Source organism: Pinus tabuliformis, chromosome 5_2 (assembly GCF_031772625.1).
Source record: "Pinus tabuliformis cultivar Carrire ecotype Pingquan chromosome 5_2, CPIR1, whole genome shotgun sequence".
In the NCBI taxonomy this organism is placed as follows: domain Eukaryota; kingdom Viridiplantae; phylum Streptophyta; class Pinopsida; order Pinales; family Pinaceae; genus Pinus; species Pinus tabuliformis.
In genome coordinates, this window is record NC_142306.1 from 525,803,933 (window position 1) to 525,829,679 (window position 25,747).

Sequence of the window (25,747 nt, forward strand, 5' to 3'; positions counted from 1 at the left end):
TGAGATATCCCTTATGAGGGATTGGATAAGTATTGTTAGATCGTAAAAAGTTTAAGGTTTTATAGTTGATTACTAGCCTTGGTATCCCTCTAATTTGTTCAACCCTTTTATTGACATAGAACCCACAATAGTTCCATGGGCTATCTGATTCTCTGATTAGCTTCTTTTCTAGTAGCCTTTGTATCCCTTTCTTGTAGAGATCTCTGTACTCTTTGCTCATTGGAATAGCTTTTCTTTTGCAAGGCTTTCTTGTGCATTCTGCATTGTATGACAATTTTATCGAGTACTGCTTTCTATGCCAGAAAGCATTTGGTTCTTCGGTGTAAAATTCTCTTTCAATCTGCTTTTTAATCACCTCAATCTTTTTACAGTTTAATAGACTCTTAAGTTGTTATGACACATGGATGGTAGACTTTAAATCTTTGAGGTCTAGTAACTTAGACTCAACTTTGTCTAGCTCCTTCATAGCTTGTACCATGGGGGAAATTCAGGGATTTGAGATGTAAGGCATCTCAATTCTTTTAGGAATTCCTTTGGAAGTTGGAACAGTTATAAAATATCCACCCCTGTTTCCTTTTAATTGAACCGATCCATGAGGTTCTACAGCAGCCAAAAAAATATTTCCTAGAATACAAGCAACTGGGATGTCAAAAACTACAAATTTCAATTTTATACAATGATTGTCAAAATAAATTGAGCCTTTGGGCACTTCGTATTTGAGTGCTTTGCTACCCAAACCAATCACTTTCCTTTCTGCAGACATCCAGTATTTAGTTGGAATTACTTTGGTGCTTAGGGTATTAACATCTGCACCAAAATCTATAAGAGTTGTTAAAGCAAACATTTCATTCTGAATACATACATTAATCTGTACATGATGTTGTTGATATTCTATTGCTAGTATCCTCATTTCCTGATATCCTGCAGTAGGGTCTTTTTTCCCTTTAAATATATGAATATTTTATCCATGAGATTATGGATGATCATATTCATCTAGAGGATCTAATGCAATAGATTGCTTCCCTTTCTCTAGTCCTTCAACATGGATTTTTAAAGTAGAAATCTTATATTTAACGGTATCGATTTCTTTACTTACCTCCGCCAAGGTAAGTGAGCGAACCTTGTCTTGTTGTTTATGTCTCTAGAAATAATTTTTATTGCGTTCATATGAAGCATCAATGAAAAGGGGTTTCTTTGAAGAACCCTTACTCTTGTTGGAATATTTGAGTTGATCCATAAAAGCTTCTGTAAGATGATTTTTCATCTCACCATATTCCATTGCTCTTATTTGAGATTGGATCTTCATTTCATCTTCTTCTATCTGGGCCATTAGCACCTTTTCTTTGTGCTACCAGTGTTGAGGTTCTTCATCAGAAGAATCATTGAAAGAATCAAAATCAGTGTTAGAATAATTACATTTACATTCAACTGAATTTCAGCAATTACAGGCTTGAGCATGAAGATTTAATTCTTCATAATCTTCTTCTGATGTATAGACAATACTAGAATTAGAATATTCAGCAAAAGAATAGAGGAGCTATTGCTGCTGAATTTGTGGATGTTCTCTGATCACTATGTTTGGGCAGTGATTTGTTTTATGTGCTCTAGATCCACATCTCATGCAGAGCATTGAAGTTTCTCTTTTTACAACTTTTTTATGTAGGTGTAGAGGTTGAGACATTTTACCTCTATTTTTCTTGGACTCTTCTCCTACTGGACATCTATTTGCTGTGTGTCTAGTCTTTCCATAAAGCCAACATGTTAGCTTATTCCACTGTTCTTGCTTTGCACTATGTAAGTGGATATCTAAGGGCTTATAATAGTGGGTTCTAGGAACATACATGTAATGTCCCTTCTTCTGTGTTCTCTTAGGCTTGGAGTGGCCTCTTTTGTTGTATTGTAGCTTGGTGGTATTTATTTTCTCTTTCTTATCTCTTTACTTGAGTTTTCTTCTTGTAGCTAATGGATCATCAAGGGATAATCCATTTCTACTGCAAATAGACTTACTGTTTGGGAACTTATATAGTTTCTCAAAAGATTTATTAACTTTTGAGCTAGTGCATAATCCAATCAGGGCTTCTATAATGATATAATAAATTTGTCCCCACGTATAAGATTCAAAAGGCAACAGGAAGACTTCTTGCAAGGGAATGTAATCAACAAACCTTGAAGGTAGTGCTACAAGGTATACCTGATTCCAAAGAAGATTCTTTGAATCTTTTACTTCATAAATTTGTTGCATCCAATCTCAATGGACATCTTATGGCATTTCAGATTTATTAAGACAACTTTGTGTTTATCTACTATTTCTACTTCTGAACCACACCAGTGCTCTATAATCCATGGAGGTCAATGCACCAATCATATTGTTCTGAATAGTTCCATCAAGGTTGTGAATACTATTTCCTTTCTCATCTTTGAGCAACTCATCCTGCATCTTGGCTACAAGATCTGGAGAGGATTCTGTTGAGACTTCTACAGATTTGGCTATATTCATTAGCCCTGTGATAGCTGTGTTAGTCCAATTCCGCTGCTCACTAGCCTTCTGTATTCTACCATCAACGCATAAAGCGTTGTCATCTTTCAAAACTAGTGGGATGGCTTTGAAAGAACTATGGTCTTCTCCTAATACTATACTTTTATAGGGATGAAAAGTGGTTGTTGTTTCAATCTTACTGCCATCTAATGTAGACCAGAGGTGCTGAGATGAAGTGGATAGTGTAGCATTAGTCATCATAATTTTGTCTGACTGTTTCTTCTGAATCCATGAATAGAATGATATCCATGTATTCATTTTTTCCATGAATTGTTCCCATTCCTGAGATAATCTTATCTTTTCTTCAATTGTATAACTAAGGCCAAATTATTCAGCCTTTGGATTGGTAAATATATCATAGTTTAACATAGCTTTCATCCATTGAGCACCAATCCTATGCTTTGGACATCCATCCATCAAAGTGAAGAATTTATGCATCTCCATGACTGCTCGCTTTTTGCAATCTTCTGGTATTTGACCAAATCTTGAATCAAGAATTAAACCACTGGGTTTCTCTAGATATCCTAGACCATATCTAGGCATTTCAGGTCTCATCATGCTAAATATTTCAGTAGCCTTGGATCTTCATCTTCCAAGGTAGTAATTTCATGCATCATCAGAATATGTTCAGACTCATGAGGAAAAGGTATGTCTGAGAATTTAGGATTAGGACAAGGTTACTAAAGTAGAAGGCGAGGCTTTTCCTATCCTAGGGTGATGATTTTCATGCATGACCATTTCAACAAGGTGACTGAGATTTAATAAGCAATGGAATTCTGGACATTTAACCTCAAGGGAGGAAAAGTTAACTATTTGTGCAAATCCAAACAATGATATATGTTTACAGGGATTCGAACTAGAACTCAGACAAGCTGTATCTACAAAATTAAGATTTTTGTACAAAGGTGAAATTTTGCATGCTTGGTCTATTCTTTTTCTATCAATGGTAGATCTACGAGGGGAAAAAAGAATAGCATAGGAAGGTTCTTCTCAGATATCAGCAGAAGTGATTTTCTTGATGGCTGGAGGCTTGGGATTTGATACGACCCAGTGTTTGGGAAAAGTAAGGTCTTCCCATCTTATGGTTTGGTGTTCTATTGTTTGGTTTTATGAATCAGTTGACACCACAACACTGGCTTCAGAATATTTTCTGCAGGCATGCAATACTGCAGGATAGAGGGTGTTTGTATATCAGACGCAACCTCTAGTCTCGATAGCAATATTATGTCTATTCTTGGCCATGTCAAATCCAGTGGTCTGGTTTTTTAATTGAAGGATACTTTCAATTGTTTCATCGAATACATATACAGAGAATTTAGGATAACAATCAAAGTATATAGGGCCATTAGACAGAGGAGAAACAATCCCACCTATCAATGAATCAGTATCAGTATATTTATTGTGGGTCAGATCTCTAACAGTTGCTAAAACAAAAGCGTTTAGACCTTGGTGTGTTAAAGCATGAATCCCAATTTGTATGCAACCCAAATGAAGATATTGAGGTTTTAGTCTTTTTGCCTCAGCTTAGAGTTGTTTGGAATTGAGAAGGGGTATTGACTGTACATAGTCATGTTTTTCTTGGATTTGACTTATTGACTCTTTAATGGAAATGCTAGTTGCAACTATTCAATGAAATGTAGACAAGTCTAAATAAAATTTAGAAGCATTTATGCTAAGTAGCTGCCATCTAACAGAGGGTTGTGTTTCCTCATATTCTAATTCAGTAGAATTTAAAACTCGACTAGATGCAGATGCAAACATATCACTGAGGGGATTTTCTTGAATAGATGATTCTTTCTCTTCTAGTTCTAGGAAAGAAACAGAATTTCTGAATGCGTCCATTTTAGTATAGAGTGTTCTTATTGAGTACTAACCTAAACCAAACTCTTTGGATCTGATACAAATTTTAATCGAACCGAGCCATGAGGTTCTACACTAGCCAGAAAACAATTTCCTAGAATTCAATCAACTGGGAGGTCAACAGCTGCAAATTTCAATTTTATACAATGATTTTCAAAACAAATTGAGGCTTTGGGAACTTTGTATTTGAATGTTTTGATGCCCAAACCAATCACTTTCCTTTCTGTGGACATCTAGTATTTAGCAGGAATTACTTTGGTGCTTAGGATATTGACATCTCCACCAGAATCTATAAGAGCTATTAAAGAAAACATTTCATTTTGAATATATAATTAATCTGTACATCATGTTGTTGATATTCTATTACTAGCATCCTCATTTCATGAAATCCTACAGTAGGGTCTTTTTTCCCTTCAAATATCTAAATATTTGATCCATGAAATTCTGGAGGATCATATTCATCTAGAGGATCTAATGCAATAGATTGCTTCCCTTTCTCTAGTCTTTCAAACTGGATTTTTAATGCAGAAATCTCAGATTTAAGGTTATGGATTTCTTTACTTACCTCCCCCAAGGTAAGTGAGTGAAGCTTGTCTTGTTGTTTGTGTCTCTGGAAAGACTTTGTATTGCGTTCATATCAAGCATCTATGAAAAGGGGTTTCTTTGAAGAACCTTTACTCTTGTTGGAAGATTTGAGCTGATCCATAAAAGCGTCTGTAAGACAATTTTTCATCTCACCATATTCCATTACTCTTATTTGCGACACGATCTTCATTTTATCTTCTTCTATCTGGGCCATTACCACCTTTTCTTTATGCCGTAAGTGCTGAGGTTCATCATTAGAAGAATCACTGAAAGAATCAAAATCAGTGTTAGAATAATTATATTTACATTCATCTGAATCTGAGCAATTACAAGCCTGAGCATGAAGATTAATTCTTCGTAATCTTCTTCCGATATATAGACAGAACTAGAATTAGAATATTCAACAGAAGAATAGAGGAGCTGTTGCTGCTGAATTTGAGGATGTTCTCTGATCTCTATGTTTGGGCAGTGATCTATTTTATGTGCTCCAGATCCACATCTCATGTAGAGCATTGAAGTTTTTGTTTTCACATCCTTTTTTTGTAGGTGTAGAGGTTAAGACTTTTTACCTCTATTTTTCTTGGACTCTTCCCTACTAGACATCTGTTTGCTGTGTGTCCAGTCTTTCCACAAAGCCAACATGTTAGCTTATTCCATTGTTCTTTCTTTGCACTATGTAAGTGGATATCTGAGGGCTATAATAGTGGGTTCTAGGAACATGCCTGTAATGTCCCTTCTTCTGTGTTCTCTTAGGCCTGGAGTGGCCTCTTTTGTTTTATTGTAGCTTGGTGGTATTTCTTTTTTCTTTCTTAGCTTGTTTCTTGAGTTTTCTTCTTCTAACTAATGGATCATCAAGGGATAATCCATATCTGCTGCAAATAGACTTACTCTCTGGGAACTTAGACAATTTGTCAAGAGATTTATTAACTATTGAGCTAGTGCATAATCCAACCAAGGCTTTTGTAGTGATAGAATAAATTTCTCCCTAGGTATAAGATTCAAAAGGCAACTAGAAGACTTCTTGCAAGTGAATGTAATCAACAAAACTTGAAGGTAGTGCTGCAAGGTATACTTGCTTCCAAAGAAGATTATTTGAATATTTTACTTCATAAATTCATTCCATCCAATCTCGATGGAAATCTTCAAACTAGGACATCTTATGGCATTTCAGATTCATTAACATGACTTCATGTTTATTTGCTATTTCTTCTTCTAAATTGCACCAATGCTCTATAATCATGGAGGTCAATGCTCCAATAATATTATTCTGAACAGTTCCATCAACATTGTGAATAATATTTCCTTGCTCATCTTTGAGCAATTCATCCTACATCTTGGCTACAAGATCTGGAGAGGATTCTATCTCCCAGCATCTCAGCAATGTTCCAGTAAATCATTGGATTATTGTTTTACATGCCTCAACTTCAATTCTCCCCTTTAGGCAGATTAACTTATATTCTGTGAACATCATGTCCACAATTTGCTTGATTTTCCCAATGCTAAGTTTGTCAATGTTCCATTCTTTGTGGGAATCTGGGAAAAATGTGTGAGCTTCGAGGAGCTTACCTTTTGTCCCTCAGATCTGGAGTAGAATATCTATTGCATTGGCTTTCTAAGGGTTCATAAAAAAGAAGGAATTATGCTTCCTTTTCCTCTTATTTAACCAAATATGCGAAGGAGATGCGTTCATCAGATGGAACTGCTTCTAGTTTATCTACTTGTGAAGGCAAAAGTTCCTTTGGAAATTAATGGGGAAACCTGTCAACTGGTTTGACACGATCTTGTATCTTTACACTCCTTTTGTGCAGAAAGGAGGCAGGAACTAGTTTGTCCTCTTTAGACATTGTCATTTTGTCTACCTTGACTACCAGTTCACTTATTTTTCCAGATGTATACCCAATGTGTTCTACTATCTTTTCTTCCACATTTTCTAATTTTATCAGGGATTCTCTAACATATCCTCTGACAACTGATGTTGAATACTATACATCATGATTTAATGATTTATTTATGTCATTAATAGAACCTTGAACATTATTGAACTGCTTTTTTACATCTGCAGATTTGGCTATACTCATCTCTAGCCCCGTGACAGCTGTGTTAGTCCAATTCAACAGCTCACTAGCTTTTTGTATTATGTCATCAATGCCTAAAGCATTGTCATCATTCAAAACTAGTGGGATGGCTTTAGCAAAACTCTGGCCTTCTCCTAACACTATACTTTTATAGGGAGGAAAAGTGGTTGTTGTTTCAATCTTACTACCATCTAATGTAGACCAGAGGTGCTGAGATGAAGTGGATATTGTAGCATCAATCATCATAATTTTGTCTCATTGTTTCTTCTAAATCCATAAATTATAAATAAATAAATAATAAATAAATTGTAATAAATATAATTATAACAATTAATATTTAATTAATTAAAATCAATATAACAAGTATAACAATCAAAATTAAAATTAATAACTTATAATGAACCTTAACAAATAATCAACATTTAATATATATATATATATATATATATATATATATATATATATATATATAATTTAATTGTAAATTAAAAATCAATAAATTATTAAAACCAACATAACAATTATAACAATCAAAATTGATAAGAATTGAAATAAAAATTAAATAAATAAAATATAATAATAATAATTAATATAATTAATTAAAATAAATATAATTGAAATAATTATAAAATAAATTAAAAATTAATACAAACATAATAGATATAACCCTAATGAAACTAATATGACAGTAACCCTAATTAAAATAATAATAGTTATATAATGAATTTAAAATACCTATATGTCACAAAATGTAATTAAGTTAGTATAATATCATAAAACTATTATAATTATTATAATTAAAACATAATAGAAGAAATTAAGAATTAAGAAATTAATAATAAAAATAAAAATAAATAAATAAATAAATAAATAATTTTTTTTTAAAATCTAATATATGTCGGCTTAGCATCTCATCTCTATTTATTTAGAAAAATGAGAACAATCTTTCTATATCATTTCACATCCTGAAGATGAACCACCGTTGCTGGTTCGAAACATCGATCAGAAAGAAACTTAATGCGATGTATCCAGAAGATCTACATAATAATAAGAATGATATTCATTTTTTCCTTGTATTGTTTCCATTCCTAAGACAGTCTTATCTTTTCTTCAACTGTATGACTAAGCCCAAATTCTTCAACCTTTGGGTAAATATATCCCAGTTTAACATAGCTTTCATCCATTGAGCACCAATCTTGGTCTTGGACATCCATCCATCAAAGTGAAGAATTTCTGCATCTCCATGACTACTGGCTTTTTGCAGTCTTCTGGTATTTGACAAAGTCTTGAATCAGGAATTAAACCATTGGCTTGCTCTAGATATCCTAGACCATATATAGGCTTTGCGGGTCTCATCATGCTAAATATTTTAGTTAGCCTTGGATCTTCATCTTCCAAGGTAGTAATTTCATGGATCATAAGGATATGTTCAGACTCATGAGGAAAAGGTATGTCTGAGCATTTAGGATTAGGAAAAGGATTTATTCGAGCAGAAGGTGAGGCTTATCCTGTACTAGCATGATGATTTTCATGCATGACCATTTCAGCAAGATGACTGAGATTGACTAAGCAATGGCATTCTAGACATTTAACCTCAAGGGAGGAAAAGTTAACCATTTTTGTAAATTCAAACAAGGATATATGTTATTTGGGATTTGAACTAGAACTCGAACAAGCTGTATCTACAAAATCAAGATTTATGTACAAAGGTGAACTTTTGCATTCTTGGTGTATTCATTTTCTATCAATGGTAGATCCACGAGGGAAAGAAAGAATAGCAGAGGAAGGTTCTTCTCGGATATCAACAGTAGTGATTTTCTTGATGGATGGAGGCTTGGGATTTGATACCACCCAATGTTTGGGAAATGTAAGGTCTTTCCATATTATGGTTTGGTGTTCTATCTTCTAGTTTTTCAAATCAATCAACACCACAACACTCTCTTTAGAATCTTTGCTGCAGGCATGCAGTACTGTAGGATAGAGGGTGTTTGTATGTCTGAAGTAACCTCTAGTTTGGATAGCAATATTATGTATTTTCTTGGCCATGTCAAATCCAGTGGTCTGGATTTGTAATTGAAGAATAATTTCAATTGTTTCATCGAATACATATACAAAGAAGTTAGGATAACAATCAAAGTATACAGGACCATTAGAGATAGGAGAAACAATTCTACCTATCAATGAATTAGTATGTTTATTGTGTGTTAGATCTCTGACAATTGCTAAAACAAAAGAGTTTAGACCTTGCTGTGTTAAAGCATGAATGCCAATTCATATGCAACCCAAATAAAAATATTGAGTTTTTAGTCTTTTTGCCTCAGCCTGGAGTTGTTTGGAATTTAGAAAGGGTATTGACTGTACATAGTCAGAATTTTCTTGGATCTGACTTATTGACTATTTAATGGAAATCCTAGTTGTGGCTATTAAATGAAATGCAGGCAAGTCTAAATAAACTTCTGAAGCCTTTATGCTGGGTAGCTTCCATCTAGCAGAGGGCTGTGTTTCCTCATATTCTAATTCAGCAGAATTTAAAACATGACTAGGTGCAAATGCAAACATATCCCTGAGGGGATTTTCTTGAACAGATGATTCTTTCTCTTCTAGTTCTTGGAAAGAAATAGACTTTATGAATGGATCCGTTTTAGTATAGAGTGTTTTTATTAAGTACTAACTTGAACCAAACTCTTTGGCTCTGATACCAATTTTATGCAAGGGCTTCCACGAAGCTTGCAACAACATCACAACTACTAGGCTTTGCTGAGTCTCTTCTCTACTTTTTCCACTTACTCTCTTTTACATGAGCCCATATGCTCTGATATCACAATTTTACGCAGCGGCTTCCACGAAGCTCATAATAGCAACACAGCTGCTATGCCTTGCTGGGTCTCTTCTCTGCTTTTGCCACTTAGTCTATTTTACATGAACCCATACATGAACCTGCTGGGGCATTTCTTGCTCTATTGATCTTCTCAATGGCTTCCTCACCTTAACATGGTCTCGCATCCCTTTTGCCTTTTCACGAACCTTTGGCAAATTTCTGGTGAACCTCCAATAAGAGTAACTTAAGAAGATACTACCTCAACAGCTCATAAATACACAAGTACTCATATGCACAATGGAAATAACACTCTTTATATTAATATCAGAATGGATTTCAGAAGATTACAATGTGTTCAGTCCTAAGATAGATTGTGTTTGCTTTTACCAAACTTTGCTACTCAAACAGGAGATAGCTTACTGGAGGCTACCTGGCGAGATCATAGACTCAGTCTTTGAACAATCACACCAACACACATTTTAATAGACTCTCTAAAATATCTGGCCACTTTATGTTCTCACCTATGCCACACAGATGTGCAGGCTTCTTAGATCACTTAGGACTGTCAGATTTATTCTTGATGCAAGTAGATCAGACTATTGTTCATAGGAACAATAGTTGCAGAGTAGGAATATCTCTCCACTCTTCGAATCTCAAACTCTGAATGCCTTGAATGAGCCTTACCCCTTTCTTATATAGGAAAAGGAGGGGACAAGCATGTGACCATCAGGCAGAAAAACTTATTACTTTGATACCCTGTCAACGAGATGTGGCTCGAAGCGCGCAAAAAGTCAGAGAAGTGTTCTGTGTCTCATTAATTTCGGAATCTTCATACTTTTGTAATTAAAGTTTTGGTTAGTACACTGTGGATGCTTTTGAACAGTGAAGCTCGCGAGAAAACTGGTCACAAATAGTCCTTGTGACTGGACATCATGATATTACATTGTGGAGGCTCTAAGGATAAGCCCGCGAGAACCGTTTATGAAGGTGAAGTGGGGTCACTTAAAGGAGCAATCCCTGGAAATTGGGATCTTTGATATAGAAGTCCATCCCATGCCTTCTTATAAATTTGTCGGACAATCATGGGTTTATTTAATACATATTGATGTTTTATTTTTATCACAACTAGCCATTCATCATGTCTAGCCATGAACTGGTGTAGGATACTATGATTAGGAAATTGTAATAAATCTCTGAGAGTTGTACAAGGAATGTGAAAGCGTTGTATGGCATTTTTCTCTGAGCATGTTTTACAGTGCATTTGGAAGTAGAGTTCATAATAAATTGGATCAATGGTTGTTCTGTTTACTCCATAGTCTTTCCACGAGTCTTGTAACCATTTAGCTTGTTGATTTCTCTACATAGTTCTAGTTGATCCAAACTTGAGCTTTGTATAATGAATCTCATCCTTTCCATCGACATTTAATATGTGAGACCATAACTTCTTATATCCTGAAAAATTGTAAATGGTATCTGGAAAGATTAGATTTGGATCATTTCTTGGCCATAGTGCAACATTATTGTTCATGATTGGCCAATGGGTGTTCCTGGTTCTATTAATTGAGAAAAATCTATGGAAGATTTTCCTTTTGTTTTCTCCTTCTGACCAAATTATTGAGATATCGTGGAAAGCATTCTGTAATGCTTCTTGTGCTTGATGTGTTGCTGCCATGCTGCTAGTATACACCATATCATGTATCCAACGATTTCCTTTCGGAAATACTCTCCTTTCACGAACAAGGTGTAGAATGTCAGTGTGAGGTTGTAGATCTGTATCTAAAACCTTTGTATTCCTCAACTGCCATGTAGGTTTCCAATTATTTTTGTATTCTTCCCAACTCTAGTCTTCTCTGATAGTCCTCAATACTTCTTGTTGCTGGGTTGGGTTCCATTATGTAGCAATTATGGTCACATGTTTTTGCTGCTGGGTTTCTATATACTCTCTATTGAGGAAGCGTGGTAGACAGTTTTCTACTCCTTTTATATGCTCTACTTCTCCTTTTATATGCTCTACTTCAAAGTCAAAGTTAGCAAAGAGAGCTTGCCATCTTGCAAACTTAGCTTCTCATGGCTTTTTGATGTCCTTAGTTAAGACTTTCATGAGAGCTGATGCATATGTTCTAAGGAGAAAAGACTTGTTCACAAGATGAATTTCAAATTTATCTATATAGTTCCAAGCTGCATTGACTTCTTTTTCTACGGTAGAGTAATCTTTCTCAGTAAAATTCCATGTACCTGAAACAAACTCTACAATTTGTTACTCTACAATTTGTTCTTCTTCCTTTTTCTTTTGCTACAAGATTCCACCCCATCCGATGTTACTGGCGTCTGATTCAATAATCTTGTATGTCGCATCATCAGAAATATGTAAAATAGCGAAAGATTTAACCTTAGCTTTTATATTTTTGACTGCTTTTGTGTGTCTTCATTCCAAAGTTATGGATTCTTTCTGAGACGGCCATTTAACAAACTTCTTTTAAATCTAAATTCAATGGCCTCCCAAGATTTTCACCGCCACTTTTCAACCTGACAAGAGTTATGACAACCAAACCAATCTTAAAAACACTATTCTGCTCTTGAACCCACTTTTCAACCTGACAAGAGTTACGACAACCAAACCAATCTTAAAAACACTATTCTGCTATTGAACCCAATGCACAGTACATTGGAATCAGCGGAGAAAACCTGTAGAAATAGTCGGCCCCGAGAAGTGTTTCCGGTGCAGCAGAAGTGTCATAGATGTTCAAATAGTTATTTTTCCAGTTTGCCATCGCTCATTCCAAACTCGGCCGTCAAGATAACCTCGGCGGTGAGTTTGTCCATATATGTGATCTCATTTCACAAGGGCCCCATTCATCTACCAATTCTTTGGTAAATTTACACATGATCTCAACAGAGGCCTTGAGCTTCTCCATATTAAAGGCAGCCACAGCCATTTGATGCTGGTAAGACCATCATTAACAACACACACGCCTTTCCCAAGCACAAATGACAAGAAAATGAAGAAATGAACAGTCGTATCCGGCAATGACTTTATGACTCACGGACTTTTATTACTAATAAAATTTCATATTGAGAAAAAAATGGAGTGCCTGTTCGCTGATTTCTACAGACCGTGGCTAAATCTGGTTGTTGCCGTCATGGTGAGAAGCAAATGACAATCATCACCCTTATTCTGTGGTCTGGAAATCTTCAGGTTTATTTCATTACAGCTGCGTCGCTTCTGCGATGTAGAATGCCCTTGTGACCAGAAAATTCAACTTTGCACAGTGCGGCAATGGGGAGAAATAATTCAACTTTGTACAGTGCGGCAATGGGGAGAAATGGAAAAGATATGGAAAATATTCACAGCAATGCTCGGTAGCACCACGTCCCACAGGCTCTACAGCTCCATGAACAATATTGCAGCAACACACAATTTGTCTACCGTTCAGCTCTAAAAAATTGTTGTATAAAGCTTTACCCACGCTGCAATTTCCACCATCCAGCTGTGAAAAAACAGTTCTATATAGATTCACCCACACTGCAATTTCCACAATTGCCCCAATGGCAGCTACTCTTACATAAAAAGATAAAACAAAATTTATTAACAATAATCAGTTTACACAAAACAATCCCCTAACCTAATCTATCTGTAAAGCAATAAAATTAAGGTTCTCTCACTGGCCCTTTTTATGTCCAGCCTGGTTCTAATATTATGATATAAAAATTGAGAAAGATCTGATAGATTGTGCACAAATATTTGATATTTTTATTAATCACAAAAGTTACATATATAAAAGATTGATTTAGATACATCTAGATAAGAAGACCATGACTCATATATTGGAAACACTTTCTAAATTGACTTCTTATAAATTTTAATAATAACTATGCATTACATAGAAAAATTATTTCCAACATTTCACCATTTTAGTAAATGAAATGCAATTTTCCATAAAATTAGATGATAAATAATATATAGTTTACTTTTCTTCTAGCTGCATATTTCTGCTGAAATGGATATTCACTTCTCGAACAAGGCTGTCTGAGGCTAGTGTAACAGACTTAAAATTATTAAACTTAAAAAATACTTGTATAAATAAATAGAAGCACATTTTCCTCTCCGCAGGGAGCAGAATTCGTTTGTGTCTCTTCGTTCTTTGTAATTCTCTTTACCATTTTCTCCGTTATCGTTGTTTTGTATAAATAAAATTAAACACTCTTTCCTCTCGGTAGGGGCAATTTTTTTCGTGTCTCTTGAGCTTTGTCGTCATAAGTATGATAGTGTGCCCATGCTAAAGTCAGTGAAAGTTAGGCATTTTTAGTATGTCTTTGTTCTCATGCTAAAGTCAGTGAGAATAACGAAATTTACATAAATCTGCTCTTTTTTTGGGTTAGGAAGTGTTTTGTTTTGCCAACAAGCTATTTTGTTGAGTTTTTTCCTGGGAAATTTGTTATCAAAAATATATGAAGGAAACTTTTGCATGACAACTTTGTTGGCCACCCATTCATGGGGATTTTCGGGTCGACAAACAAGCAAAAGTATGTAATTTGCTAATATATTTGGGTGTTTTTCATATCCAGTAAGGTAATTGTGTGAAGTATTAACATATCTGTTCTTGTATTTTGGCAAACCGGGATTTTTTTTTCCATTATTGGAAAAAAAAATTAGTTTAACTTTTTTTTTCTTTTTCTTCTATTTTTTTTTTTTAATTTGTATTTGTGAATCTAAACCATTTGGAGTTTTTTTAAATACATTTTTTGAAATAAATAGCCATTTAGACACCCAAATTGCACTCAGTACATAGATTTTACCCAAAAGTAGAAGAAGTCAGTGTACTTTAGGTTTTAAAAATTGATTTATTTTATTGTTGTGGTATGAATATTTGTTTTGTTAAATGTGAAAAAGTTAGTATTTTCCATTAAATGTACTCACTTTAAAAGTGAAGATTTAGATTTATTTTATTTTCCAAAACAATTTAAAAATTATTTATTATGAAGAAGGTAAAAGTCAAGTTTTTGAATATATATGAAGTTCATGTTGGGTTTTAAATATTGATTTATTTTATTGTTATTGTATGAATATTTGTTTTATTAAATGTGAAAAAGTTAGTATTTTCCATTAAATGTACTCACTTTAAAGTGAAGATTTAGATTTATTTTATTTGTTTAAATAATTTAAAAATTATTTATTATGAAGAAGGTAAAATCAAGTTTTTAAATATATATGAAGTTGCTGTTGGGATATAGAAAGTGTATATTTGAAAAGGAAAAAGTCAAAAAAAAATTGAATATCAAAAAAGTAAATTTCAATTTTGTTTAAAAACAAAATTTAATTTTAAAAACTTATTTTTTGAATTTGTAAAATTGATTAATGAGAAAATTATTTTTTTCAAATTTATTTTATAATAATTATTTGTAAACATTATTATTCTTTTTATAGATTTTAAAAACATTTTAAAATAAAAATATATCTGAAATTTGTAAATACCTATTTACAATTAAGACTTTTCTCTGAAAATGGATTTTTTTTTTTTAAATACTTAAAAAAAATTCAAATCTTATTAATAAAAAAAACATTTTATTTAATATACGGTTGAAACTAGAGTATGTTAGACTATCACTTTTTAAGATTTTTAAATTATAGATTTATAAAATATCCCTCTTGAGGTGTAATTTATTTGCATCAATCATTTCAATTAGATTTCGTCTATATCTTTATTTATTATGTAACTTATAATATAGTGTGTATTTTTAATAATTTGTAAATTATAATATAGTGCATATTTTTGATAATTTGTGGATTGAGTTATAGTTATATATATATATATATATATATATATATATATATATATATATATCAAAAATATTTTAGGATTTAGAATATTATTTATCTATGAGATTACCTTGTATCGATTTTCTTTGTTTTCGTATTTTTTTGTTTTTAATGTAAATATTATAAATAGATGTAAATATAATTTACAATTTTTTTGAGGAAAGGTAGGTGGGTTTATTTATGGGAAATGATGATTTATTTTAACAAGTACTCTATTTTAAGGAATGCTTTAGCAATTGTGATGTCCCCAGTAATTGTAAATATTTAATTACTACACTCAATATTATTATTATAAAATTATAAATTTATTATTTTGATTAATCTATGCACAAAGGGAATGTCTTGATGATGTCAATCATGTAACTCTCACATGTTAGTTAGGATAGGTGGTTACCTATCCCTAACTACTTGAAGATTTATTCTCAAGGAAGAGATCAAGAGGGTATTTGTACCCGAGATCAAGAAAAAAAAGAAAGATGAAACAAAGGATACCGTGTTGATATGTCAGACGAGTTCATAAAGCTAAGTCTGGTTAAGACCAGATAGCCATGACATGTTAAGACCGTTAGTCTTAAACATCCATCCTACAGATAGCCATGACATGTTAAGACCGTTAGTCTTAAACATCCATCCTACATGTGAGTAAGACCAGATAGCTGTGAGATGTTAAGACCTTTTAGTTTTAAAGGAAAACATCCTACATGTGAGTAACAACTTGGGGGGAGACTCAAGGTTGAAAGTTGGTCTCAAGGTTGGGAGGAAATTGGGAGGAAATTCAACAAGTTATAGTCGCATTGGGACTAAGTAGTTAGACGACAAAATAGCTACGGAAATGAGATAAGTACTTACTTCTTTATGAAAATTAAATGAATTGTTGAAATAGAGACATGTATTCTATTTGGAAAAGATTAAATGTGTTAATACATTAAAGGCCTAATTACTAGCAAATAAAGTATATAATCAACATATTAGTTATTTAACATAAATTAGTCTAGCAAAGGAAATTCTAAAAAGACAAAGTAAGATCTTTAATTAGATTAGTAGTCATTCTTTAGGAGAATCCATTGCAGAATGCTATACAATATATAAGTCCTTTAGAAGCAGTAAACCAGAAACAAGAAATTTTCTTGTCTCGGAAACTTTCAAATGAATAGGGTTACTCTTCTGGAAATGAACAAATACTGCTTACAGTCAACCCATGTACAAGAAAAACCAATGTAGATTATGACTCTTTTAATACCACGCTAGCTAGTAGAAAATGCAAGAAATAAGCATTAAATTAAACTCTAAGGCAAATTCAACCCTATCAAATTATTCTGAACTAAAAGCTGGAATCGATGTTAAGGTAAAACAAACAAGTTTCATTTTAAAGAAAATGTCTTTTGAAAAGCAATTGAATCTCGAACCCAAGAATTTAAACCCAAAATGAGCATGGGTCTTTTGGGTAAAACATAGCAAAGATTCTAGAATGATATTTTTAGATAATCACGGTAAATTAATAAGGACTATTTATATTTGGGACATAGGTAGAAACCTTGAAACCACATGCAATTACAAATATTGGAACAAAATGGTATGAAATCTATAAAAAAATTCAAGATCATAATAATGGAATATGGGTAAACAACTAATGCTTTCTTAAATAGAGAAGGAAATCCAGTTTGGATGAACATCATAAACCTCTGCATAAAGAAAAGAACTATGCAAAGGTAGAAACCGTTCCATCTAAATGCGCAAACCATATATTTATATAAGGCACATAAATTATAAAAAAAAAATATGAAATCGCCATTAATATAAGCCTAAACATGATTTAATGTACAAAGGAAGGTTACAAAACCCAATTCAACCTATATGCCAGAATCCTAGAAAGATTGGAAAAATGGCAGCTCTAGGTTCTTAACAAAAGGAAAATACAGTCGTAAGGCATTTTTTTTACATATTGTCCAAAAAAATATATGCCTCAGCAAGATATAAGTCCGAAATTAAACTAACTAAAGAATAACTTAAAGAGATGGCATGATAAATCAAAACCCTCTGTCTCGGAAACTCTTCAATTCCAAGATTTCACGGAGCACACCCGCCCTTCACATTGCTCGATGTGAGAATGGAGTAGTAAGTATGCAACCCTTAGACTTCGTTGAGGAGACAGGAATCCGTCCCTCTAAGGCATGCTTGTGCAGTGTGAAACCCTCCAGCGGAACCTAACAATCCAAATGAAATAGTTTGTTAAGCAAATGAATAATGAATATATTGAAGTGAAATGTACCAAGGATAAGGAAAAACTAGTTACCTGGGCAGGACTGTTGCAACAAAGAAACTCCTTTGGAGGTTGTAAGTGCTAGAATGATCTTTGAAAACCTAATAGTTGGATGTATAATCATGATAGAGCTATGAAGGAATCGAAATAACTTCGTCAAAAATATAGAGAGGTAGAAGCAAATACCTGCATAAAACCTTGAAGCCATGGACAGGACCTGGAAGGCTCTGCCGGATAGAGAGGAAAATTCCAAACCACTCCGCGAAGTAAATGCCAAAGGAGATAAGGTTGCAATCTACTCCGTCCGATGGGATCACCTCCTGGAGGACCGTAGATGAGGTGACCATCCCGAGATGATGCCTAATAGTTGGATGGCAGTTGGAAGAACCCAAAATCTCTAGTCCCGCCAACTCTAGAGGAAGGCCAAGTTAAATATGTATTAGTTGTTAGGTATGTTAAACCATGGAATTAACCATAGAGGCATAACTAAAGGCTAATAGTGAAAACATCAAAGTATATTAAATATTGTATTTGAAAACTCCAAATTCATATTTTTCATGTATAGTAAAGCATTTATACCCCACGTAAAGGCTTGTACCTGGTAAATAATCCTTAGAATAAATGTGTCAGGTATAATCCATAGAATATTTATTACAGTAATATATGAAATAATTTTTTTATTATTATTACAGTGATTTACATAATGATATTATCCAGAGTTTTGAAAAGTTGTACCAGAGCACTTAGGTTCCAAAACTAAGACCTCTGGAATTGCTGACACCTAATCATAGGGATTGGGTGAAAAACTATGATTAATGTAAATAAATAGTAGAAAAGATGGAGAGTCACCGGGAGATGAACTGAACAATCACTCCCTGTTGTATATAATAATGAAAAATCTAAATGAATAACATGATTTGATTTGAGGAATTACCTCCTGCCTGACATAGTATCAAAGCCAACACCATTTTTGGCTTCCCCTTTAATTTCTAACTCCTATTCTATCTATTCTGCTGATTCTGGCTACCTGGCAGCTCTAACAGTGACGCTTCCTCCTGGTCTGACAGTTTCATCAATAGAACCATCCCTCCCATTGGAGAATACATAGTCACGTGGTATAACACCTCCTGTGTTGCAATATTGTGGCGGTATCATATATAATGTTTGTTTTCATATAACGTTGATTTCATATAACTTTGTCTGGCATTCTTTCTCTATCTCCCAATTACGTAATCTCGTGGCCTTGGTTGTTGTGTTCTTGGTCTACATGTTCTTCTAATAGCCATATTTTCATATAATATACCTGGAGATTTTCATATAGGTATCACTTCTCCCTACCATATATCACTTTGCTCCCATACTTCCACAACCCAACTCCATACCTCAGCCCTTGGCATGGTTGATACACTGTTGGTAAGTTAAACGCTATTGAACATTATCCATAAGCATAACGTTGTTGGTTAAATGTTGTTGATATAACGTTGTTGGTATCCATTGAACGTTGCTCCTACGCTGTTGGTTAAATGTTTCTATGCCATATACATAAACACGTTGTTGTTCCATATATACAAGGCTAGTATATATATATATACGTTGACATTGTCTATGCTCTCAAATTTGAAGTTCGTTGCAAAATTACTAAATTTTTAAACATCCAGTAAACGTTTTTAGCGAGGGATTATTTTATGTTGTTTCCAAGTTCCTGCTGTCTTTTCTAAAGTGTATATTTGATGTGCATTATAGCATGGATTCTCGATTTTCAAAGATACTTTCTATGACATTGTCAGGAATCATAATAGGAGCTTCACATGTTATATATATGCACTTGATTTTCTTCTATCTGATATAATATACCACCTTCCCTACATAATACCTCTGTCTTCATATATCAGAATCATATATGTTTTAAAATTTTGTGGCAAGATCATTTTTTTCCCAGAGTACACAGATTTTGTAATGCATTCAATCATATCTATTGTGGGAGTAGTTCTCACTCGCAAGGAGAACTATCATGAATGGTCCCAGAATATAAAACATACCCTCATTTTCAATGACTTTTGGAAAGGAGTGTGTATTGGAGACAGAGACAAAGAACCAAAACAACCTACCTCAGACAAGGATTACGCCATTTGGGAAAATAAGAACAGGAAGTCCCATGCATTGATTGGAGCATCAGTAAATGAAGAGGTGAGTCGCCATATTTCGCCATTTTTAAATGCTTTCAAAGCCTTACAAAAACTAAAGGAACTCTATGACTCACAATCTGCACTTGAAGTTGTTCAACTCATGATTGAACTCTCCACCCTTGAATTACAAAATAATGATCCTCTTGCTCTTGCATGAGGAGTAAAATCTATAATGCATGATATCAAAATCACTAATGTTGAACTAGATATTCCTCTGATAGCTTTCTCAAGGCACTTTATCCCACTTACTCAAATTATCTTGAGTGATTACATGTAAATGGAATCCTCAAAGATATTACATTTCACTCGCTTGTGAAAAAATTTGTTGAAAGAGAGAAAGATTTTGGCAAGAAGACAGCTCCTGAGTCTTCTAAAGAGGTTGTGTGCCTTGCTCATAGAGAAAATAATCTTGCTCAAGATTCTTCTAGAGGAAGAGGTGGTCGAAGAGGAAGAGGAAGAAATTTCAGAGGCAGGGGGGGCAGACACTCTCAAGGAGAAAAGTCAAATTTTCACTGCATATGCTACAAAAGAGATGGATCACATGATGCATCCACATGCAAGTTTCCTTGGGACAAAATTGAGCAGGAAAGAAACCAACCCAAAGGTAAAACTAATGACAAAGAAAAAGGTAAAGCACCTGAATATGCTCATTATGTTGGGGCACACTATAATATTGGAGTAAATGAAGTCTTATTTAATGCTTCAGTTGCTTCTTCGAGAAATGATTAGTTGCTTGATTCAGGAGCAACTTGCCACATGAATTCTAGAAGATATTTTTTTGAAGAATTTACTGACAATGTTGATGGAGCAGTATACTTTGCAGACAAATCAATACTCAATCCATCCAGGCTTGGCACAATCAAGCTTAAATTGCGTGGTCTTCCAGACTTTATTCTAAATCATGTTCTATAACTCCCACAACTGAGGAGAAACTTTTTGTTCTTGGTCCACATCCACCAGCAATGACACTCCATTCATATGTTTTATGGCAAGCTTGAGGTTATAAAAGCTTCAGACCACTCATCATGACGAGGATAGAAGAAGAAAGGCTTATCAAGCTTTAGGGTACCTCTGCTCATGCACAAAATTTCTCATACAATTCTCATTATGAAGAAGGTACATTTCCATCAAGTTTATTATGGCATGCTAGGTTTGGACACTTGAACTATGACGGCCTCTGATTGTTGAAGAAAAATGGTGTTACTGGTTTGCATACAATTACTAGGAAACTTAAGCAATGCAATGATTGCATTCTAGAAAAGCATAGCAAATAGTATTTTCATGATTCACATTCAAGAGCACATAGAAAAATTGAATTGATTCATTCAGATTTATGTGGTCTAATGCGTATTCCTTCTACAAATGGAAATAAATGTATGATGACATTTATTGATGACTACACTAGAATATGTTGGGTTTATTTATTGAAGAACAAATCTGATGCTTTTCGAACATTCAAGAACTTTCATTCATGGATTGAAAATGATGCACAATCTCATATTGGCTCTGTTCACACTAATAATGGAAAGGAATACACTTCAAATTAATTTGAAAACTATCTTTGCCAACATGGGATCAAACATCAAAAACTGTGCCTTACAATCCTTAATAGAACGAAATAGCTGAAATAATGAATAGGACAATCTTAAATATGGTACGCTCCATGATGTTCTTCAAAAATGTAAAATTGATGTTTTGGGCTTATGCAACTCTATGTATTGTATATGTAAAGAATAGATGTTCATCTAATGGTATTAGAAACAAGACTCCTTATGAAATGTTGTATGGGCACATTCCTTTGGTAAAGCATCTCAGGGTCTTGGTTCCACATGTTATGCCTTGATACCAAAGGTACATAGAAACAAACTTGGTGCATGAAGTCGTAAGTGTACCTTCCTGGGGTATTCAGAAAACTCCAAAGCATACCATCTCTATGATGAAGTCGATAAAAAGTTTGTTGTATTTAGAGATGTAATCTTTCTTGAATCATCCCAAACTAGCAATGTTGTTGAGTGACAACTTGATTGCTTGGATAGATTCGCAAATGAAAAATCATTTCAAGAATTTGATAATCAGATTCCAGATTTTGAAGGAGGGATTCCTATACTAGATCAACATGTGGAATCTTCTTCTGAAGCACTCTCTCCCCCTCATGAAACTCCAACAACGGATGATACTTTGAGTGATGTGATTAACAAATTTGGGAGACTCAATCTTGATTCAATCCCAACTCAATCAACAGAGCAGCCTGTACCATCTGAGAAAGGTCCCCCAAAGTGGTTGACAAAGACACTTTAAAGCTTTCATCCTGATGAGGTTGGAATGATAGGAACTAGAAATTCAAACCAGCAAAATGGTGGTGATATAGATGACTCTGATTCACCTATTGATAAGGATGTTTCTTATGATTGTGAATTGAATTTGTCTACAGATTTTGAACTAACTTCCTTCAAAGAAGCTGCTACTCATGATGAATGGAAAGAAGCGATACAAAAGGAGTATGATGCCCTCATAAAGAATGGCACTTGAATGCTGGTTGATCCTCCATTGGGAACCAAACCAATTGGGTGCAAGTGGATCTACAAGAACAAGTATAAAGTTGATGGCTCGCTTGACAAGCACAAAGCCAAGCTTGTGGCAAAAGGTTTTGCACAAAAGGAAGGGTTTGATTCTGAGGAGACTTTTGCCCCCATAGCAAGATGGGATACCATCCCAACACTCTTTTCCCTAGCAGCTTAGAATGGTTGGAAAGTCCATCAAATGTATGTAAAAACTACTTTCTTGAATGGAGATCTAAAAGAGAATGTTTTTATGTCCCAACCTGAAGGATTTACATAATTCTATCATAGTTAAATATAGTTGAGAGTCATTCTTGATTGCATGGAAGTTTAAGGTTGTTAAAAATAATTTAGATCTATAAGTATGGTATGAGGAGAGATGATTATTAATAATTATAATTATGGTTTAGTTGATTTCTTAAAAATTACAAATTAGACATGTTTTTCACCCCTTATCAAGGGGATGAATACCAATTATTACTTAAGTCTCATATTTTTCTTAATAAGATCAAGAATACCATTTTTATTAGTTCAAATATTCATAAGTGTAGTTGTTATATAAAGAGAATTAGAAAAAAATGAGTTATTAGCTAGATAGAATCATTGAGACCATCAAATTTAGAGGACCCTTATCTTAAAAATTTGTAATTTTTTCTCATATATTCTAGTATGTCTATACGCATATATAATGCCAAATTTTTCTTAGAATTAAACAATATTTACAAAGATACATGCATGAGATCTAAATAGAAGGGCCACTTTCTTCCATGATTTCTTCCTAGTAAGATGATTTTATGGCATTGAAGTCTCCAACCTATTGAGTAAATGTTCATTATTCACTACTAGAGTATGTTGCTTCGCATGGACCTATATCCATTGGAAACTAGATATTTTCTACTAATTGACATAGGAAAACCAACCTGTACTCATTCCTTTGGATATTGTTATTTGGTTCTACTAAGATATCCATTATTTTCTTTTATCATTGGGGTGGATTTGTTGTGGTTGAATTTCAAATAGTAAATTTCCTCATGCAGTTGGTTTACTCTTTCCTAGAGAAGTTAAATTTCTATATCTTTTGAGTTGGCCATTTGTAGATCCAGTTTCAATTCCTCTTGCAAAGCTACCCCTCTACAAAACCAAGTAGTATGAAAATATTCCAAATACAAAAAGAGGATATTTAACTTACCAATTAACATGTGCCACAGTAACCTGAGATGATCAGAGAACAATGCGTAAACATAGTTTATATAATTATAGACTGTTGAACTCTGAGAAACCTCATCCTAGAAACCTGAAAGGCCACGAACATGTTAGATTTGGAAGGTATAATTCCTCTCCTTGGGAAGGATTATAAGATTAAAAAGAAATCAATTTCCACTAGGTGATTAAATCCCTATAGCAGAATGTGGAACATTGTTAATATCCTCTTCCCACATACTAAGTTACTATACTCACCTCACATGATGCCTTACATGGTGAGTTGTCTTCATATGATTCCATCATGGACGTCATGGATCTAGTTGATATGCCTTGAGAAACAATAGACATTGATGTTGACAAAATTATTCCTCCACATAATTTTAAGTGGCACTAATTGCTATTTGTAACACATGAAACTATGTCGAAAGAGAACTTGGAAAAAATTTCAAGGATCATACACATGAAAATTTCAATTAAATTAGGTGTCATGGAAAACACTTCAATAGGTTCATACTTTCTCCTCTCATAAACTTTATAGCCTACATTGTGTTATTCAAGGTATTTCAATATGGTTTTTCTTAGATTTATCGCAGGATGCCTAATTTTAATCCCTTAATTGCCATCTATGAGATAAAAGTGCATGACAGATCCAACTGTATTTAGTGAAAGATCTAGCTTTTTAATCATAAGATATTAATTACAATGAAGATGGAGGTTGAAAAACTTCATAATGATGACATCATGTAGATATTATCCCTTTAGTGGGTTGGTATATAATCTCTTTCTAATTGCCATGAAACAAGGAACCATTAGGGTCTATCGCGATTATAAGGATTTAAAAAATGTTTATTGGAGGATAATTATCCTATCCCATTATTTAGATATTTACATTATTTTTCATCCATCTTAATGCTACTAGAGTGGAAAATTGGAAGAATTAGTTTAAGGGGTGATTTTTATCGGTGGGTCCCAATTTGAAGAATTAGGGTGTGAAACCTTCTAGGTTCCTTTTGAGGAATTACATGAAATTTATTGGGGCCAAAAATATCCAATTAAATTCAAAACCTTATGATTCTATCCAAGACTGATATATATTTTTAGTAATACAAGAGCCCGAATGTAGGAGGCCTACATAACCATCTACGAAGGTGGTTGGCAACATTTAAGCCAAGAACATTGGATAAGGCTTCTATACAGGCACAATATCTAGAAAACATATGCTAGTATAAAGCATAGTCAAGTGTTTCGAGATAGGAAGAACAACATGAAGCTTCCAAGGAGGAGAAGAAGATGTCAAATTGAGGGAATGATAAGAATATAAAAACCACTACACTTAAGTGCAATGATCATAACAATTATTGCAACAAGTACAACATTGATGATCACATTGTGGAAAGGTGTTTGAAACTGCATCGAGAGATGAACCCAGGAAATAAGAAGAGGGATGGTGTTCAAAGGCCTTGTAGACTAATGTAATGTTCTACATAGCATATTGTACACTGAGTAAATTTGTTTAATAAAGGGTATATATATGAAGTAAATGTGATGAATGTTTAGTTGGAAGTACTACCACTCCAACCATATATCATCTTTATAAATAATTATGAAGAATAAATAAATATATGGTTGGTTAACCTTCCAAAATATTTATCTCTTTGGTTATATTTGTGTGTTCTTCTATTTATGCTGCAATGCAGTGTAGACTTCTTAACTATGCATTAACTCCATGTCTTCAATACTTTAGTTCCATTATTATAGACACATAATCTAGGAGAAAATGGGGAAGTGTAAACATAAAAAAAAAATCGTAAAGCCCTTGTAACATCCTGTCGTTATAGCATGAATATT

General features: G+C 33.7%; 2 protein-coding genes and 1 pseudogene across 2 annotated transcripts in view; all 3 read right to left on the bottom strand.

Moving 5' to 3' along the window:
- LOC149160021 (uncharacterized) overlaps positions 1-12,645 on the bottom strand; it is a 45,951-nt pseudogene extending 33,306 nt beyond the window's left edge.
- Positions 12,646-17,483: 4,838 nt separating this feature from the next.
- LOC149160022 (uncharacterized) lies at positions 17,484-18,304 on the bottom strand. Its single transcript, XM_089433621.1, has 3 exons — positions 18,139-18,304; positions 17,986-18,053; positions 17,484-17,896 (listed from the first exon to the last, which is right to left on the bottom strand). Exons 1-3 carry the CDS (start codon positions 18,297-18,299, stop codon positions 17,823-17,825), a joined length of 303 nt encoding a protein of 100 aa, XP_089289747.1. The 5' UTR covers positions 18,300-18,304; the 3' UTR covers positions 17,484-17,822.
- A 4,324-nt stretch (positions 18,305-22,628) lies between these two features.
- LOC149160023 (uncharacterized) overlaps positions 22,629-25,747 on the bottom strand; it is a 53,607-nt gene continuing 50,488 nt past the window's right edge. The window contains exons 3-4 of the transcript XR_016261185.1: positions 24,155-24,228; positions 22,629-23,990 (exon numbers count right to left, since the gene is read on the bottom strand). The gene's annotated coding sequence lies outside the window, so the exon portion shown is untranslated. The remainder of the gene's footprint in view (positions 23,991-24,154; positions 24,229-25,747) is intronic.